General features: G+C 39.0%; 1 protein-coding gene across 47 annotated transcripts in view; it reads right to left on the reverse strand.

Annotated features, from left to right (window-relative positions):
• Nucleotides 1-5,733: 5,733 nt before the first annotated feature.
• The window catches only part of ARPP21 (cAMP regulated phosphoprotein 21), a 152,979-nt gene continuing 138,260 nt past the window's right edge, over nt 5,734-20,452 (reverse strand). For all 47 annotated transcript variants that reach the window (XR_011527520.1, XM_070577376.1, XM_070577359.1 and 44 more), the window contains 2 exons: nt 7,689-7,837; nt 5,734-6,523 (listed from right to left, as the gene is read on the reverse strand). Coding sequence is in view for 46 of the 47 variants with exons in the window: in XM_070577376.1 (XP_070433477.1) it covers nt 6,266-6,523; nt 7,689-7,837 (407 nt within the window). In the remaining variant the exon portion in view is untranslated. The remainder of the gene's footprint in view (nt 6,524-7,688; nt 7,838-20,452) is intronic.

Raw genomic sequence — 20,452 nt, forward strand, 5'->3', positions numbered from 1 at the left:
AACGTGGCCTCATTCTTGTAGACCAAAAATTTAAGACACTTGAAAAGACAGGTAATTGTCCTGTTTCTTGAAAAAACAGGTGATTTTCCTGCTTCTAACTTTTTCATGAGCTTAGAAACAGTTTATGGGACTGATGCAAAGAAGCCAGGCTGCACTACACAAGTGGCATTTCTTCCAATGTCCCTATAATGGAAAGGTAAGCATACTCATATTTCCTTAAGGAAATGTGAACCCCGTGTTAGCCGGGGTATTTTACACACAAGGGGAGAACACATTTGCACAGACAGAAGTTCCTACTGACCTACTTGCTCAAGAACCTGGGAGAATCAGCTGCAAACTCCATATGCAAAAGAAATAGAACTGCAGGAAGGTGGGGAGTCTTATGATAACCATGATGACAATGCAAACATTGATGGTTTCAAAGCCATTAACACAGTAAAAACTTTTGGAGTACACAGGAAGAAATATAGCCCTAAGTTGCCCCCACATTTAGCCATATCTATTTTCTTGGGCCATTCTTATGGGGGGTGCTGGATCTTTTAGCAACAAACTGATTCAAAACTTCACAATAAGCTGCCCTAATTTGAATTCCAGGTCCTGTATATTTCCTTGCTTTACCTGCTCCCTCTCCCCAACCCCCGCACATGCCCCTCCCCCCATCTCCTGTATATATCAGACACTGTAGGAGTGAGGCCTTGAGCGTTCAGAAAACGACTCTCCTCCAACAGGATACTATCCAGCCGAATCTGTCTGGACCTATGCATCATCTGCAGATGCATCATCATGATATGCCTGTTGGATTTGTTTCTTGACGGTCCATCAAATCCAGTTTCAGGCTTCACCTCTATTCAGATTTATGTCTTCTCCTGTTTGCTCAATATCTGATCTCGTCCCTCTCCTTCTACGCCAACAGAGAGATCAAAATGGAGTAAAGCAGTAAAACAAAACAAATCAAATAATGAACACAAACATCAAAGCATTCCTTGAGCTTCTGCAGTCAGGGAGATGGTTAATATTGTCTTAGAGAATGCAGCCTCATGCCCAGTAGAGGAATCAGATCTCTGTTAGGACATCAATCAGGAAATGATTTTCCTCTACAAAAAACAGAAAGTATCGGATGCCTTTCTCCCCCATTGTGCACACAAAGCTGGGAGCAGCAGAGAACCCAGCTCAAAGAGTAAGAAGCTCTTGCCACTGATGACACATAATCGTGGCAAATCTTTTTGTAGAGAAGATTGAAGGTTGCAAAGCCCCATAGAAATCAAGTGATAAAGATTTGAACTTGAAACAAACACTAAAGCAGAGAACTACTGGAAAATAATCTCAAAGCCCAAAAGAGAACAACTTTCCTAGTAAAGAGAGTTTTGGGCAATATAACATGGGAAGAAGCAAAGATTTCTGGTCTTGTGTAGAAGTGGCATCCATAACGGTAAAGAAAACAAAAATTTTTTTCTGAGCTATAATGAATAAGCGTTCTATCGATTTTTTTAAACAAGGGGAAATAGGAAGCTGACAATCAGATTTCATTGCATATTGTGTATCAATACTGAATACATTGTAATGGAGACTTGGCAGCCCTCCCATGCTGTCTGCAGTTTCAGCTCAGTCTTCATTTGTTTTACTCTGACGAGTTATAGTAACTGTGCCTTTTAGTGCAGCTAAAGACAGGGCATTGACATTCAGAAGTTTCTGTCCAAGAGCAAAAAATAAGATATATACCACTAAAGCTTTGCTGTGCGTGCAATAGAATTGCTAAGTATTAAGAGTGAAGAGCTGGAACTCATTTCTGATTTATACCAACAATACTAATGGTAGCCATGGTTCAGTGCCAAACCTTAACTATTGTGTTCACCTCCAGTTTCTCAATGAAGAGCCTTTTCGAGTCTAATTCATCCTACCTTTTGAGGCCCATGTTTCTTTATGAACCATGGCTGAGATCACATTACCTTTCATTCAAAAATTGTCAGAAGGCCCTAGTTGCCTACTAACTCTTTGCTTGGGTTTTGAGGTCATGCCAGCCAGACCCACCATGAATTTCCAAATACTCCTCCTGTCCCCTCCTTCTATCTAGTCACCTCCTACTGTAACCAACTCGAATTATAACGTTGCTATTTTCCTGTGGTTCTTTCTTTCTCTTTGCAGCGCTTCTCTTGGCTGGAGCTGTGATTCACCCACCCTGTCTCCACGCCCACATTCCACCTATCCAACGTAGCCCAGGGCAAAAGCCACAGCCAGCAGCCAGCAGCCAGCAGCCATCTGTTCCTTCTCCAAAACTCTATTTTTACATGTATTTTTCACATGACTAACTTCCTATATTTTTAGTTATTTATCTGGTATAATTTATTCTGAAAACTCATAAACTTCCTAAAGGCAGGGGCTCCATAGACCATGGCACAAGGTCTTGAAATTAGTAAGCATGTAATAAAAGCTTGTTGATTAAATGAATGCATAAATCACTCTTGTTCTCTTTTACACTCACGTAGCAGTTAAAGGATCATTAGAGGTAACTGTATATATATATCTATATGGCTGTTGCTATAATTTTAGATATAAATATCACATCCTTCAAGATTAAGAATTCAAAACAAAAAGGCCAGAAAAATTGGCGCTGTGTCATTACCTCCCAGGCTCACACATTCATGGAGGAAATATTAGAGTAGTTACCAAAAGCTGTTACGGTTGGAAGTAGTATTGTGATGTTACATGTTGATATGTAACATAGTTTCTACAGAAATAGAAGAACTATATTAGTATTCTTATTTCAGGACTTTCTAATATAACTTTTAACAAATATATGTTCCTCATAATATTAGTCTTTTTGATATAGTATTCTGTGAAAAAAGGATATTGTGTTCAAATAAGTTTGAGAAATTATGCAAATTATGCCTCCCCCATGGAAATTCACAATATTAAGTGATATATTAAAGGTTTCCAGAAATCAGATAGCTTTTAAAAAGATTGCTTAACATTCAGTAACTTTGTCTCCCAATCATAATTGTCCTTGGAAGAGTCTTTCTCAAATAACGTCTATAAGTAGCCCGAAGAAACAGTCTTCCACGGAAAATATTATAGATACTATTATATCTAATACTAATATTATAGATAATATTCTAATAAATTGCTTGGATGCAAAATCCAAATGATTTATTTTAACTCCACCCTTAGGGTGAGGTATTTACAATCCTTTCTTTTTGGTCTGTGAGTGATGAAGTTGCCTGTGATGGTAAGTGCCAGGGCACAGGGGAGGGGTGGGCCTGCGCCTCTATCCACAGAATGTACCTGTTTGTACAGAATGCAGGTAACAGGAGGATGGGAGGATGAGAGCATCCCATCACACTCTAGCTGCTGGCAAAAGTGGAAGCAGAGTCTAAATATGCATTTATTCGATCTCAAAAGCCATTTCTGCAGCAGCATTCTTTCTTCCCCCATTGTATTCGCTTTGCCCTTCAAATCTCTCTTGTAAAGCTCCTCTGGCTCAAATGTACCCACTTATTGTGTTATGATGATTTGTAACTTTGTTCTAAATCCTCCAACCATACTTATAACTAATTACATAATTCCATTTCCATAATGTTATATAACACACTCTCCTATCCCACCCCACATCCTGCGGAACTACGGTAAAACAGTAAAATAATTATGGCTGAAATTCATTGGTACCTAGTTAGCACATTAAGTTCCAATGATCACAGAATAACCAAATGTATGATAAAACTTACAAGAATAAATCTAAGTGCTTTAAATTTATTTGTACTCATTTTGAATAGTGCCACATAATTAGGATACAATCAAGGATGCACTAAAAGTTTGCTGAATAAATGAAAGCATAAGTCACTCTTGTTCTGTTTTATACTCACACAGAGGTATAGAAGATTATTAGAGATGACTATATCTATATATCTTTATATTTACATATATATGTATCCATATATTTCTATGTAAGCTTACAAATTGAATAATAGGTAATTACAAAATGTGATTGTGATAAAATTATTAACCAACATAAAAAAATGGAATGTTCTGACAATAAATTGATTCTGGAAAAGCTTCACTAACAAAACTATCTCTCTTTCTGACCATCTCAGATATTCTAATGTAAAGGTCAGTAAGCATATTGTAAGATTTAGAATAACATAATGCTGGATGTCAATATTTAGTGAAAATAGAGAAGAAGGCTCAGCCCGAAATGGTATCCAAAGGGATTTATGCAATGAAAGTCAAACGTCTAAATAGGAGAGAGGGTGGCACATTTGGAGAAGTGGCCAAAGAGAAAGAAGGCCTGTCTTTACTACTAACATGCTGTATGTTTCAAATCCATGGGAAAGAAGGCTCAGTAATTCTAGGAATCATTAAAGAAAAGAGAAAAATTTCCCAGAATTCTATGAAAAGAAGATAAACATTCAGACTCGTATTTAAATCCTTGAGTTTGGGACCACTGCCAAGATCAGAGGGCTAAATGGAGAATATATTTCAAAAACGAATCTATGTTGGTCAGCCCCCTCCTTTCATTAGGGGAAAGAATTAATTAGGCAAACACATTGCTCCTTCTCAGCGCAGTTATTGGTTTAATAGCTACTCAGCCTATGGGCTTAATGGCTCAATAAAAAAAAAATGCAACATCCTGTTTTTATAACATTTTTCAAGGTCAGGGATTATTTACAGTGAAGAAATCTATAGACTGAGATCTGTGGAAATGGGACAGACTTCACAAGGAATGAAGCTAACGAGAGTATGTGTAAAACTTCCTTTTTAAAGGAAAAAGAAAACGAGGGTATAAACTTGAGAAATGGTCATCTGTTAGAGTTTTTAACCAGTTGCTTAATTCCATCTCCAGCTAAACAACATGAAAATGGAAAAATATAACACAGATAATGTGATAATATGAGAAACAATGGGAATTATCCAGATACACTCTTCATATCCCTCTATTTGGTAATAACAATTTTTAGGCAGAGAATATAAAATACAAAACTATTAGTCCTTGTACTGTGGTAGCAAAGGGGAAGCTCTGAGGCTTTATTCCCCCATTAAATATCTCCCAGAAGGACCACAGCTATTATTCAGACTTCTGTTATTGTTTCTCAAAGGCTTTTATAAACCAATCTTACCTGCAGAATCCACAATTGATTAAACATTTGGAGATTGGACAGGAACAAGCTTCTTGTAAATGTTTTGCCAGTGTTCTGAGTCTTTGTGACCAAATTATTGCTATATTTTACCTCCTTCTATGTTACTAGGACAAACATTAGCATCTTTGAGTATTGACTCACTGTCAATACTAGTGGCACTTTATATTGCATGACCCAATATAATTGGTGGAATTAGACCATGCCTCTTCTGATTTTCCTCTAAACAAAGAAATCTTATTTTCCAGGTAGATGGTGGAACTTGAATGAAGGTGGAACCGGGTTTGGTATAGGGCTGCTATTACCAAGACATTCAGGTTTTCCTAATTGGGGAAGGATAGCTACATGCATTCAATAGATCTAAAACTAAAACCAAAGTATACATCTAAAAAATGTGAAGTCAATGAATGGATGAAATGGGTGCCATCTTATTTCCAGGATGCCTGTAGCATTGGTTAACGGTTTGTCTACCACATCTCCCAATGTGATGCCAGTTCACTTAAAAAATGCCTGGAACATCCTTTCCATGCATTGTCCATGAAATAGGCTCAAAGAGGATAACAGTGACACATAAGCAAACACACATTGAAGAGAGAGTGAACCAAACTGGTAGTAAAAACATGACCTTCCTCTGTAAGGTCAAATAATTTTATTTTGATTAAACACTACAATACAGTATATATCCATTAAAAAAAGAAAACTCTATAGAGTATATAAATTATTCCTTCCATTCATCAATTCTTTTCTTTTCCATTACAGCTTTGGTACAATGTGATTTCAGTATATAATTTTTAAATACTTTTCGCATCACAAACTCAACACAAAGTACAAAACTAAGAATCCAAATTAGGGATATTATAATCTACACAGTGGTATTCAGTGGTAGGAGAAAATCTTACCTTGATGAATTCATGTCACTAGCTAAGCTATAAAGGCATACCTAGCAGACATGACAGAAATATGCACCATTAACCAGCTAATGTGTGTATTAGTCTTTTTTTTTTTTTTTTTACAGAATACCAGCAGCAATCATTTGAGTGTTGAGTGAATACTTAAGTCCTCAGCCAGTTTTCCACCTTGCTCGTCTTCCCTTAAAGGCCATGAGTAATATCTGAAGAAATGTACTCCAGCCAGATCACTCAGAATTTGACCTGCCACCCGGCGTTGCTCATACTCGCACAGTTTGTCCTGCAGCTAGCTGACATCACGGGGACAGTGCTGGAGGGGCAGTGTGGGCCAATCAGCCTAAGGTTGTTCTGAGGGGTCGGCGGTGTGACATTACAGTAAACAGGCATTCCAGTGGCTGGGAGTGACCCTTGACTTGCCTGGTTAGGTAGTATGATTGGCTGTTGGTAAGACTGCTGGGGCAGTCCTTGAGAACCCTGGGTCATTGGCACCTGTAGGAAGAGACAAGAGAGAACCCTGCATGACGAGGTTATTCTGGGGCATGCAATGAGCTACTGTGGTGTCATGAAAAACATTCAAGCTTTTGGGTTAGATCTAACATGTCACCAATCCCGGCTCTAACTTTTATCAGCAGTTTCACATTGGGCAAGTCACTTAACCTCTCTGATTCCCTAGACAATTTGCATAATGATACTTCAAACTACCACTAAAAGGATTGCAGGGATTATGGACAGTGCTTGGTACATGTCTGGCAGGTAATAAATACTCCGAACATGTTAGTTCTGAGTTTCCCTCTTTCTGTCTCGTTACCCTCCAGGTACTGCAGCCTGGATCTCCTGCTCTGGATTTCTCTCAGTTTGCAAAGTGAAGCTCCCATTCTGGTTTTATGCAAAAAAGTGGCCTGGACCCATCTATAGCAAAAGGGGCGTTTGTCCCAGCCACCTACCTGGCTCTCAAACTGCAGGTGTAAGGAACCTCTAATATGGAGCTGGAGATAGGAATTGATGCAATGTGAATACAGATTGTCAGGGTAGGAGGGCTGAGGATAAGTTCTTTAGGTCCAGAAGTACCCGGTGCAGCCAAATTTAATGATGAAAGCATTTCACTAACCCTTTGTTTCCGCTTCCAGTGTATTTCAGGATATAAATCACAAAAGAGTGCATAAAATGTTTTAAATATCAGATATGGGTTTAGTCTAAAAATGCAATTTTTAGGCCCATAAATGCTGTTTGAATGAATCTGAAATGCCATTTTAAAATCTCTTATAACATAAAATTGTGGTAAAATAAACAGTTGGGGTGTGTACAAAAATGAATGGGAGTTTGTCAAGAGGGCTTTCTCTCAATAAGCAAAATTTCAATAGAATACCCAAAGGTCTTCGTGAATAGAACTTTAGACTAAGGAATTTTCTTCCACAAATAAAAGTTTCTATGGGGCCACCCCTGGCAGAGCACTCAAAAGTCATAGTAGTTATAGAAGCTTACGGTTCCCATTTTCTACTTGTCTATTACAATCTTGATTCAAAGTCAACCATTAACAATGGCTGTGCCTAGCACCTACCACCCAGCCAACCACCAGACATAGGGACATATCCATAGCCTCTACTTTGGCAAGTGCTACTTTATGACCCATAATTTCCAAGCTGCTGATGTGCACCTGATAAGAAGACATGGTTGGGTAGGAGACCATCACGCTTTGCACCGGAGTTCCTGTTTGGTTGCTCATCACGCTCTGACTCTGAGGCGGCTGCTGCACTCCCAGTAGGCCTTGGAACCCTTGTTGACCAGACAAGACCGGCTGGTAACCTGCAAAGAAAAACCACTTTTTGAACTGGTTGTGCCAGGAAGAACACAAGTGATATTTCATGGGGTCAGAGCACTTGCTCACAAGGCAAGATTCAGACATTTCAATTTCCATATCACGAATGTTATCCAGATAACACTCTCAAGAACGTTATTTCCTAAGAATGCATTTTTTGCTTCTAAGGGTGGACAAGAGTATGACTGCAAAAAATTCACTGATATTTCCATCCTTATGCAGAACAGCCCAATGAGCATCTTGTGACAATGGTAAATTCTTCACAACACAAAAACAGAGACCTCTATCGACACAAGTTGATAGCTATAAATTATACCTTTCATGTTTGTCTTTAGCTTTGGTTTGATGACATTTGGAGAATTCACAGATTATCAAGCTTATTTCTTATTCTCTTACCTTTCTGCACAACCTCATTTCACCTAGAGATCACCAAATGACCTATTACCTTCAGATGCATTCTATTTTCCATGTCCTAGTGAACAAAATGATTCACTACCCTAATTCAACATCCATTGCCTTAGACAAAAGGCAACAGAAAGTGAAAAATATAGCATGTCTTGTTTCACCACTAACTCCCAAGAGAAAACACTCCAATAGGTGACCATGTACATATAATAGATAATACAGAATACAGCATTTAAAACATTTATCTGCTTGTGTTCTTCTGGATGCGTCAGTTAGTTGGATTTTTTTTTCTTCCTTTTTTAAGTAGACCATAATTTATTTGTTCTAATTATTTTAATTCTTACCACAACAAATGGTTTAAAATGCATTCTTAAAGGAAGGCTGTGAACTGTTCTTATAAATGTTGGGAAGAAATTTATGACTTAGGTGAAAATGACATGGTGGTAGAAAAATGAAACAGATTCACTTCATGCTATAAAATAGGGTCTTTTCAGAGCTCCTGGTACTAACCATATGGAGTATCTGAGAATAAGTGGAACTGCTGTCTTGATACAATTCTCTGAGATAGAATCTTTAAAATCATAGATTTTCTTAAAGACTGTAAGTTTTACAATAGGATTTTAAAAATTGAAACAAAGGGTAAAAAACTTCCTAATCAATATGCATTGTTAACAAATACTCTCTAGTTGAGTGCATGTGAGAGTTTTAACTTTATATTGAGGAAAGGTAAAATTATAGTCTTTATAGAGGACAATATTTAGCTCTCTTTTGCCATACAAAAAACATCTTCACTCATCTTAGAAATATTGGGGAAATGGCTTGCAAACAGTCCCTGAGTTAGGAGATCAGTTCAATTCATAAAACAAGATGGAAACAAGGTGTAGTCAGTCTAGAACTCATGAGAGAGCAAACTAGGGGAAAAGCCAAGTTGGGAGGCCTGACCTGTGCCTGAGATTGGTGTGTGAAGCAAGGGTGTAATTTACAAAGTCACCCTTTGACCTTCTTTATGTGTCACATTGTTTTACATTGACATTACTCACCCGACTTCATTTTCATAGTGGTTTTAACTTGAGTTATTTTAAGTTCTTGTAGAGACACTACATGTTAAGAATATAAGAGTATTGACCACCTTCCTTCTAGCTACACTAGACTGTACACAGTCAAAGCCTTCCTTTAATATGCTCTGCAGATCTGTGTAAGACTAACGTCAGCTCAGAGGGCTGCATAGCTAAAGTGTTTATAGTTTATACAACAGGGAAAAACCATCAGACTTGGGAATAAGAAATGTGACGAAGGCCATGTCACGGTCCTCACCACCTCCCAAATGCCTCATATGCAGAGGCACGGGGGAGAAATTGCTTTTAACATTAATGGCAAAAAAATTGTCTTCTATTATTTCCCATTGTCTAGATTTCCTCCCTTAATTCATATATCCATTTGCCCTGAAAAATTCTGTTGCTATTTTACTATTTCATGAGGACATTATTTCTAGCCACATCATATGCCTTGTAGCAAGAATTATTATATATGCAAGAAAATAACTTGGTATGATTGTAGAAAACCTATGACCAAGTCTTCCTTACCATTTAGTTCTATAGCAAAGAGTAGGCAATGGGAGCACACTCTCAAATTCACGTAATGGCAAATATCATAGATCCTTGTTTCTGGCTGAAGATTCAAAGCACAGGGTGAAAATGAGAGAAATGTCTTTTAAAATTCTGACTTATATTTGGTCCTATGTTGAAAGCCCAGCTGGCCTCAATGGCCCTTTTGCAGAATACACACAGCTACTAAGTAAACAAAAACAGGAGAGGAAAGGAAGGAGGGGAGGAGCGGAGGAGAGGTGCAGTGGCCTTGTGTATGAAGATTATTTATGTATTTGCTTATTGAATCCTTCCATCCTTTCACAGAGTCATCTTCAAAATGACTCTTTTACAGAGTCTGTTCAAAAATAAATTGAGGTGGCCTCTGAGAGATTCATTTATTACACCAGTTCTAACCCAAAATTGAAGAGAAGGGAATATAAGTCTTATGAAAACAGAGATATTAAGACATACAAAAAACAAAAGGTCTTGGAAGGAAGAGGAAGCACACATCAAATAATATTCAAGGAGAGAAAGAGTGAGGAGGTTGGGTCTTCTCATCCCGATAAAGATGCAGAGCCTGGAAGAGCGCAATTCATCTTTGCTGAGAGCACAGAGGCAGTCACACTGCAGCGTCTCCCTCCCCAGGCCTCCTCTGACGATGATTTGTGAACTCTAATATTCAGTTATGCACAGCAATGGTCTTCCAGCTCTGCACTGGGGTTCCCACGGTAAACACACTTAAGGCAAATCAAGATTTATGTGGGGAGCGAGTAACGGTCTACAATTTCAAAATGAAAACTTAAGTGTAAGGAAAGCCCAATTTATATTCATGAATCTCATTCATTTCTCAATTCACTGTCCAGGCAAGAAATTTACACCTGGAATGGTTTAATTGGAGGTACCCATTTCTTCAAATTATGTCACTGAAGGTAGATATCAAAATGGTCTTTCAGACTGGAGGCTGTTTGGAATGTGAATCTGAGCTCTGGTCCAGGAATAGATGAATAGAAATGTGATAGCAGTGACCTAAGAATGAACTAGCTGTGTCTGCCCGAAACACGACACACCCAAAGGCAGAGATGGCAGCACTAGTAGCAACCTGCTTATCTCGTCTATTCAAATGAGAAATGTGTTCCAGTTTGTGAATTCTTAGCTGTGAAATGATCGTTTTTTCATATTTATTGAGGATTAGCAAGATACAATGCATCTTACAAAACAGAAACAGCAACAGTATCTGCCCTGTAGGCTTGCTATGGAGATCATAAAAACATTAGCTATTTTTATTATTTCTTTTTCAGTCAAGATTAATTCGATTTTCAAGTCACATGCATCATTTATTTTCTGAAGATAAAAAGGTTAGGAATGGACAAATGCCTCCTAGCAAATAAAAGAAGGCACTCTGCTAAGACTGAAGATTTATAAGATTTAAAATGTCTGGATCTTATAAATCTGAAAATTTAATAGTGTCTCTACTAAAATACAACAGTTATTGAATACGATTTGTAGTTTGAGCATAGCCCATTAAAATTCTGTCAAGGAAACATTTTTCCTGATGTAGCACAATTACGAAAAATCAGAATGTGTAAATTGATTAGAGATTATCAATTGGTGTGATTGTGACTAACATTATTTAAATCTTATTTGAATACTTTGTTACAGATCCAACGTTTTGGAAATGAATGAAATGATAAAGGAGAAACCTGTATTTTCAGGTTTTTGTTGCCCTAGCTGTTGTTGTTGGGTTTGGAGGTTTAAGGTGGGGAAGCGAGTAGTTAAGAAGGCAAATATCTACAGAACAAATTAATTGACAAGCTAACCAGTTGTCACTACCTCCCCCAACCCGCCCAAATAGTAGAATTTTTGTGCTGTATTTATTAAGTAAAATCTTCTTAATATGGTAGAATGTCTTTTCCAATGATTAAAGTTAATAACCTGCTTAATATAAAAATCACTTATCTTGGATGAACCAGGATAAAATATTTCTCCGAGTTCCTAAAGAACTGGTGAGCTGTTTGATTATGAATTCAAACTCTGCTCTGTACAAAGTTTTAAGACGGAATCATAGCAGTTCAGCTGTGGCATGGCTGGTGAAGAAGATGAAGAAGAAAAATGCTGATCCAGGACTCGCCTCTCCCTTTGCTGAACTTTACAGTTTGTGCATTGTGCCACTTTCCAAGATCTGCCTGGTTCTGCGTCTTGACTTCCTATCGATTCCTCTACATTTTCATCTTCTTTGAAGAAGATATAAATAGCTAACTAGCTGTATTTGTTGGTCACTTAACTTTAATCCAAATAGTGAATTATGTGCTTTTATCTTTATTGTCGTAACAATCCTGGGAAGCAGTCACTGTTATTAAAATTTTTCTACAAAAGAGACAACTATGACTTAGAGAGACGTAGGAACTTGTCAAGGTCACATGCCTGGTAGGAGGGAAGGCTGCAATTTAAGCTGTGGTTTTCTGACTTTGGCACCCTTGCTCCTGCTCACTACATTGTAGTACTATTTCTTATACGTTCTTCTGACTCTCATATCCTAACCCAATTCCTTTAGCGTGGCAAGTACTCAATGTCCACTTATTTCAGTAATTCTTTTCTCAATAGTTAAAGCCATTAAGTAAAGAGGACAAGAGTTTTGATGCAGTTTGTTGAACAAGATATTGTTAGCGTCAAAGAAAGAAAGAAAATCAAGAGTAAAGCATAATTGCCCTGTCAAAATCGACTCATACCACTCAAAAACAGTTCTAAAGTTTTATTACTCAGATAATGGAACACCAGACAGACAGTCAGGTGGGAGTGGAGTGGAAGTTAGTCAAATGGACATTTTCATTTATGTCATTAGTTTCTAATCAGCTGATGCTACACTTTTCAAGTACTAGGACCATTTCAAATAATGGCTCGCCTCACAATCTTTGAAGACTCTGTATATTTACTTTGGATTGTTTTCTCAAAGTGATCTTAAAATATAAGGTAAAAATAACTTTTCTACATTAAATGTAACACCAATTCAGTTATGTGACTCTTCTAGGCACCTGGTTACCCCTAGGAAAGTCACTTGGCCTTTGGAAGCAAAGATAGTATTCATAGTATTTGAAGGACAAAAATAGGTAGGTGAAAGAAGACACACGGGTGCTTTACAAAATGACCTGGGATATCAGACGAAGGCCTGGAGATCAAAATCTTGCAGAGGGCTGTACTTCCGGGGTTTATAGACACATCATTATGCCTTTTAATTCTGTGAACACTGTGGATTTGTTCCCAAGCTTTACTTTGTTACTAGGGCACTGTCTCTAACACAGAGAGACCTTTCTAGCTTCATTTACCGACAGCACCTTGGTGCCCAAGGTAGCCGTGGGTGTGGAAAACAGATATGCAGCATGATATCATAATATCTCTATGGTTTCCTGAAAGAAGAACTAACACCTTACACTTCAAAGAGGTGAATTTGGGGCAATGGATGACCTCTACCTGCTACCCTACCCTCATGTAAAGTGGAAGACAGCGCCAACAGTTCCACTTACACTGAGGCCTTCCAGAACCAGGAGTTCTTGGGCGCTCAGGAAGACATCTGGTTTTACTGGCCTTTACAAACATCCTACTCTAAGATAACTCCCAGGTGATAAATCCCAAGTGGACAATGTAGGCCAAGTGGAGTCAACTTTGAAAGCAAGATGTGAATCTTTTGAAGCATTTTGCCTCTAAACCCGTCTCCTAATTTATGCGAGCTAAAACCCTAGCGGGACTTTTAAAACAAAAAAGCAGAATTGGAAGACACTTCTTTTTTATCTTCAAACATGTCAAAAATTAAGATATAGGATAAAAATATCTAGCCTGAAAATCATAATCAGGAACTGTCCTGTTCTTATATATAAAGTGAAATAGTATAAAATGGTCCAAAAAATTCAAAAAGGGGAGTACAAGAAATTGCTCTATTTTGTTTGCTGTTGAAGCCCATCATGACTTTTGTCATCTTTGTGTAAATGCCTGCCTTCACCTTCCTTATTGGTAGTCTCAGCATCCATTCCCTCTCTTTTCCTTACCATTTATTATTCAGTGGTTCTAATTCCTTAGGAATATGATGCAGAATGACCTGCGGGGAGTCTGTCTGGGAATGGAGGTATTACAGTACACGTCCCCATGAAGACCAGTCCATCCTAATGAATTTGAGGAAAGCTATGTCAGGCCCTAAGTGGAACTATGCTTCCTGAAGCAGCAGTTTTTCTTCCTCCTTGCTCTTTTGCTCATTAGCTTTCATACTGCACAGAGTGTAATTCTTAAAAGCCTCTTTACTGTCCCCTGAGAACATCCACGCATGGGTCATTTTCTAATGGCAGTACACATCAGATGAACCATCCTATTACTGCAAGCTCGGGGGCCTCTTCACTGCAATTATAACATCCTGATCCATGTTATCACAACTACAAAGCTAGTTTTCTTTCTCTCCTTCTTTTTTTTTTTTTAAATCAGGGCAAACATAAGAGACATTGTTAAATGACTAGAGGAATGGATCATGCACAGAATTTCAATGAATGCCTCTGAGGGGAGCCGGCATTGAATTCCATTTTAAATGGAAGAGGCTGTCATATTATTGAAGTAATTCTCTGAACTTTCCTGGCCCAGAGTGCTGTGCTGACAGCCAGAGAGCTTCAACAACCCAGAGGGAGAAAAGCTGCATGAAAGACTCACAAACGTTTTACTTTCTTAATGAGGCTGCGTGGCTTAGAAGAAAATGTGGCAATCTTGCATTCCTGCACCTCTACCAGTGTTAATTATGGATGTACTTAAAGCCAGGCTGGGTGGCAGCAAACTGCTGCTGAGGAAACATCAGGAGCTCTTTCCCCAGACTAAGCTTGGGGCAAAGTCAAGGTGGAGATGGCTCTAATAACTGTCCCTACAATAATATTCCCTCTGGTGGATATTTTCATTGATGCACTGCCGTTGATCAGCTAGTTAGAACAGGATAATCATGAGGTCAAAAGTTATGGGGTCAACACCATTGTGATCAAATTACTGTCATTGTCACATAGCTACAGGGTGTAACCCAGCCCTGGCCAACTATTTTGAAAATAAGTGCCATGGTCACAGATTCAGTCTGTAGAAATCTACCTATCACAACAGGAAAAACTACTTCATAGGTAACTAATGGTGAATCAAAAGTGCTCTCTTTATGAAAGAAAGCACTATAGGGGCCAGCCCAGTGGCCTAGTGGTTAAGTTTGGCGCATTCCACTTCAGTGGCCTGGAGTTCACATGTTGGGGTCCCGGGCGTGGACCTAGCACTGCTTATCAAGCCATGCTGTGGTGGCATCCCACATAAAATAGAGGAAGATTGGCACAGATGTTAGCTCAGGCACAATCCTCCTCAAGCAAAAAGAGGAAGATTAGCAACAGATGTTAGCTCAGGGCCAATCTTTCTCACAAAACAAAAACAAACCAAAAAAGAAGAGCACTATGAATTATTTTTCCCAAGTAAAGATAACTATCTTCTTTTCTTCAATTCCAGACTGGCCGAGTTCTTATCCAAACATTATTCTAGTGGTAGATTTAACAATAATATTTTTCTGTTGGTACAGTATACTGGGAGGCAACAGCACTAGTCTAGGGCAGAGACAATCAAGACATGAACTCATGCAGGGGTGGTGGGAATGGAGAGAAACCTACATTGGAGAGAGCTGTAGGATGTGACCTGTCAGAAACTGGCTTCTAGGAGTTTTACTGGTATCACAACTTTGGCAGACATGAGCATGGATTAATTGACTATACCATAATTGTGAATGTCAGTCATCCACTGGAAAACTGACTCTGAAAAAGAAAAGCCCTGATTTATAGTTTTTGTTGATTTCCCTGGTGTAAATATCCCCACCATGGCCAATTTCAAGCTTCAAACAGCTTAACAACTAGCTGGCAAAATTCCTGATTTTTTAACAGTTACCCTTGTGAGTCAGAACGAGACAGCTCACCACAGTGGCACACCATTGACCTAAATTAAATGTCAAGCAATCAAATTTTCAGTTCATTTAAGTTTTATTCCTTTTAGCCTTCCTTTTCAAACCTTATTGACTATTTGTACTTTGACATTTGGTGTAAGAATGACTCTAAGAACCATTCGCAGAGATTATGCAAGTGGTAGAGACAGGCCACAAACAGAAACTTGTAGAATACTGGGATGGCACTAGGATAGGAGCTTGCCTCAGACTCTAGGATCACTGAGGAGACTTACTTCTGGTGTGAGTGAAAAAATGAGAAGCATGTAGCAGAGGGCTTCCAGGAGATCATTTCAAACCTAGTATTCAGAGATGAGCAGGTGTTTGCTAATGGGGTGGGGGAAGAGGGAATAATCAAGACAAAGGAGGTATAAACACAAGAACCAGCATGTGAAAAGTCCAGAGATACAAAAAATATGTTCAAGGATTCTAAGTATTTAGAGGTAGCAGCAGGTTAGAAATGGGGAGAGGCAGTGCAGGAGGATAGAAATGGAGCTGCGCACAAATCCTAGGGCCTTAAAAGCCATTTATGAAATTGGAACTTAATATTGAAGGATTTAGAGTGCCATGTAAGATTTATAAGCAGAACAATAAAATGCTGGATAGCCATTTCATAAAGATTCTTCAGGAGTCTCTTGGAGGTTGCGTAACTAGAGGTAGAGAATCTACTGGAGGCCACGGCAATAATCTAGGGCAGAGACAATGAAGACATGAACTAAGGCAGAGATAGTAAGGATGGAGAAAAGGGACACATCAGAGAGATACTTAGGATGAGAACTGTCAGAGACTGGCATCTATGAGCTGCACGGAGGGGATGACCGAAAAGAAAAACCCAGGAATAAATCCCAAGTTCCGGTTTGGGTAAGGGAGTTGACTGTAGAGCTTTAGCTGTAATACAAAGAGGACAAGGACACTACTGTGTTGCTTAACAATGGGGATACATTCTGAGAAATATGTCCTTAGATGTTTTTATCTTTGTGCAATCATAGAGTGTACTTATACAAACCCAGATGGTATAGCTTACAACACACCTAGGCTATATGGTACTAATCTTATGAGACCACTGTCGTATATGTGGTCCATCGTTGACTGAAACGTCATTATGTAGCACATGAGCGTAAATGGAGATGATTAGTAAACAAATGAGCAAAAGAGTTCTGGAGCTCAGGCAGCCTGTTTAAGCAAACAGCCTATCTTAGAGGTACAGATCTGGAAGTCATTCAGGACATAGTTGCTCTTGGGGACAATATATTTATGAGTGGGTACAGATGAGAAGACAATCAAGATGGAGCCCTAAGGCACAATATTATTCAAATCTTGGCCTGAGAAATGAAACTTAAATAGGAGAATGAAGAGTGGTAGGAAAATTAAGAGAAGAACCAGAAAAGAATGGTGTCAAGGGAGAGATGGGAGAGGAGTGTTTCAAGAAAGAAACGTGACAATGACTAGAGCTGTACAACTACTCAGAGAGGGAAGAAATAGAACCTAAATTCAAAAATATGCTGATGATCGTGACAAAAGCAAGACAGTGATGAGTAAAGCAGCCAGATAGGAAGGAAAAGGAAAGGCATTCCATGGAGAAGGCTGACAGTGAGACCATGTCCTGGGCAGAGAACTGAGCAGAGAGCTAGAGAGGAACATAGGGTCAACAGGATTTTGTATTTTTGTTGTTGTTTTGACATAAGCCAAACATGAGGGTTTTTACATTTTGGAAAAGGAAATGAAGATGAAAAGATTAAAAATCTGAGAGAGGGTAAGAAAACCTATGAACCTGTCATGATTCATAGCACATCAAACATCAAGGGATGCATACAACCAAGAAGGTTGAGACTGAGTGACAGAGAGTCTGCATTTTCTCTCTGGACCATTTGATAGCTTTCAACGTCACCTCTTCATTATTATATACCTCATTTGATCCAGCAGTACAGTGTCCTGGGTCTTTCCTCTCTGCCAACTTCGTTGATGACACAGGATAGCTCAGAGAGCTTATGAGAAGACACAACAAAAAGCTATAACATAAGTTTGGGAAGGCAACAGAAGCTACCCAATATAACTTCTGACAAAAATCTGAAGGAAAGAGGCTCTTGTTTATTTTATAAATATGATTAGTGTTTTTCAATCCACATGAAATGGCAATAACAGAAAGAAGCCTTGATTAGAGACGAGTGAGAAGCCCATGGTCCCACAAACTCTCCATTCAAAATTAATTGAAAGGATTCAATGATACAATGACATGTTCTATATTATCTACTGAAGTAAACAATTAAATAAAATTTCCATGAAGAAACTGAAATAAACATCAGTAAGATGTTTTCTATCATCTCATGGACACATATCCTTTGAACATATATATGCCAAATGCAAAGTGCTAATGTTTTCAGGGTTTATTTTCTTCTGATTTTTCCTTAAGGTACAAGTAGATATAAGCAATCAGTTTTGAATTTCAAGATGCCAGAAAAAAGTTAAAAAATCAACTTGTTTACATTTCATTGCAACCCAAGAGTGAGTGACTGATTCTAGATTATATAATGTATAGCTCAAAGAAACCAAAACCAAAACCAAAAGAAAAAGCCCATAACTGAGCTTGGCATAAATGTGTGTATTCTACCCACAATCAACAGATTTCAAGGAGAATTTGGGGATGAATGTTTATAAAGTTCTTATAGTTAGAGTTTGGGGAACATGATTTCTGATTCTCTGTTATTCCGTCTCTTCCTCAATATCCCGACACATGACGCCAAAGTAAAGGCTCTGGGCAACAGATGACGTTACAACTCCAACCAGCAATAAAGAGATACTTTCTGTTCAACTACATAATCAACTGATTGATTATCCTTGGTAACAGCAGTAAGAAATAATCTCCCCATGTGGGAAACTGGTATTTAAAAGCATTGTTTTCATCTGGATTGAGACTCCAATCAAAAGTCTTTGGGCATGTCCATACAAATACAAATGTGCTTATCTTTTCAGCTGGCTGGAATTGGAGGCTATGGTCAACACTTAAATCCGATTTCACGATAATCAAAGTGAAAATGAAATTGAAGGACAAATTGTCTGTCCTGAAGACTCTTTCAATCATCTCTCTATGGCAGGCTGTCTCCACCATGACAGAGCAGTTTCATTTTTTTAATGGCTTGCTCCAGGGTAGGAAAAGAAATGATTCAGATCATTCACTTGTTAACTTTTCCCTTCAACCCAAGGCATTCAAGGGTAATACTCACATTTCGCCAAGGTTAACTCTTTATAAGCACCCAAATGGAGCATGAGCATTTTAAGATAGTCCCACGTTTGTTGCCTGAGGATTCCTTCAAGGCCTCCGAGGAGCTCTCTAAACCTTTAGGCAGAAGGAGTCCTCAGGGCCAACTGTCTTCAGGGTAATGAGAGATGCAAACACACTGGGTCTAAGAGAACCCAGCAGAGGCCTCAAGTTCTAGCCTTGGCAGGACACCAGTCTACTCTTAGAGGTACCACTAAGAGAGTGCTTTACTGGGCCATCCTTACCCAGGGAGGTTTGCATCCTGGCATCGCAGAGGTGTGGATTCTCACTATTTGCCACTCAATCCTGCCTCATCACCTTGTCTCCACCTCTGATTGCCTGCTTCCCCACACAGCTGGAACTCTTTTCCCTGGGTCAATGGTTCTCAGCCTTAGCCTGTGTCTGAATAACTTGGAGGGCTAGTTAAAACACAAATTGCTGGTCTCCAGCAGTCTGGTTTAGTAGGTTTGGGTTGAGACCTGAAAATCTGCATTTCTGACAAGTTCTCAGATGATGCTGATGCTGCTGGTCTGGGGACCACACTTTGAGAATCATGGCTGGGCCTTGGCTCTCAATAAATACTTTTGTCTTGAATTCCTATTGTTTAACCCACTCGTTATTTTTCCCCTCATAGAGTGGGTAATGGGATCTGGCGAATCATACTCAGCGGGAGGCCATCTCTCTTCTTTGACTTCACTTTCCTTATCTGTAAAATGGGGACAATCCTTTTCTCAATTGGCGTTGGGCTGGGCTAAGAACCCTCTTGTAAGACACATCCCAGTGATTGAGCAGCTGGCAATGGCCAATATGTGGATGGCTCTTTGTTTTTTGCACCTTCCTCCTTACTTGGACTTGGGTTATATTTTATCACTTATATAGATCCTGCTTCCCAGGTAGATTACAATCCTCTGGAAAAAGAAGCCTCTCTTAGACATCTCTGCCTAGCCCCGTCTTCTACGTTCAGCGCCTTAAGAACATTTATTGATGATGTTGATAAAGAAACTGCCCTTTTTGCACTCACCCTACAAGAATCCTACAATGCTACATTATAGAAAATAAGCCAACAAACGAAAACCTGAAGGAAAAGAATGAAGAAGCAATGTACTCAGAATAGAGAGCCCAAAGCCCTGCCAACGCGTGAGGGGCTGCAGAAGGGAAAGGACTTATCACCATTGCAGCAGAATAAAGAAAAAGTTGACCAGTTGTCAACTGCTTTCTCTTATCCCCTTTGCCTCTGGAAAAAAGAAATCCCTTCTAGCAGCCAATCAAGAGGGCACAGCACAGAGGGAGACAGGCATAGGTCTAAAAAAGGAAGGGCGGAAGAAATGTGGGAAGGAGCTGGAAAAGGGAGTGGGAGAGGGAAGGACAAATGAGT

The sequence above is a fragment of the Equus przewalskii genome, chromosome 15 (assembly GCF_037783145.1).
Source record: "Equus przewalskii isolate Varuska chromosome 15, EquPr2, whole genome shotgun sequence".
Lineage (NCBI taxonomy): Eukaryota > Metazoa > Chordata > Mammalia > Perissodactyla > Equidae > Equus > Equus przewalskii.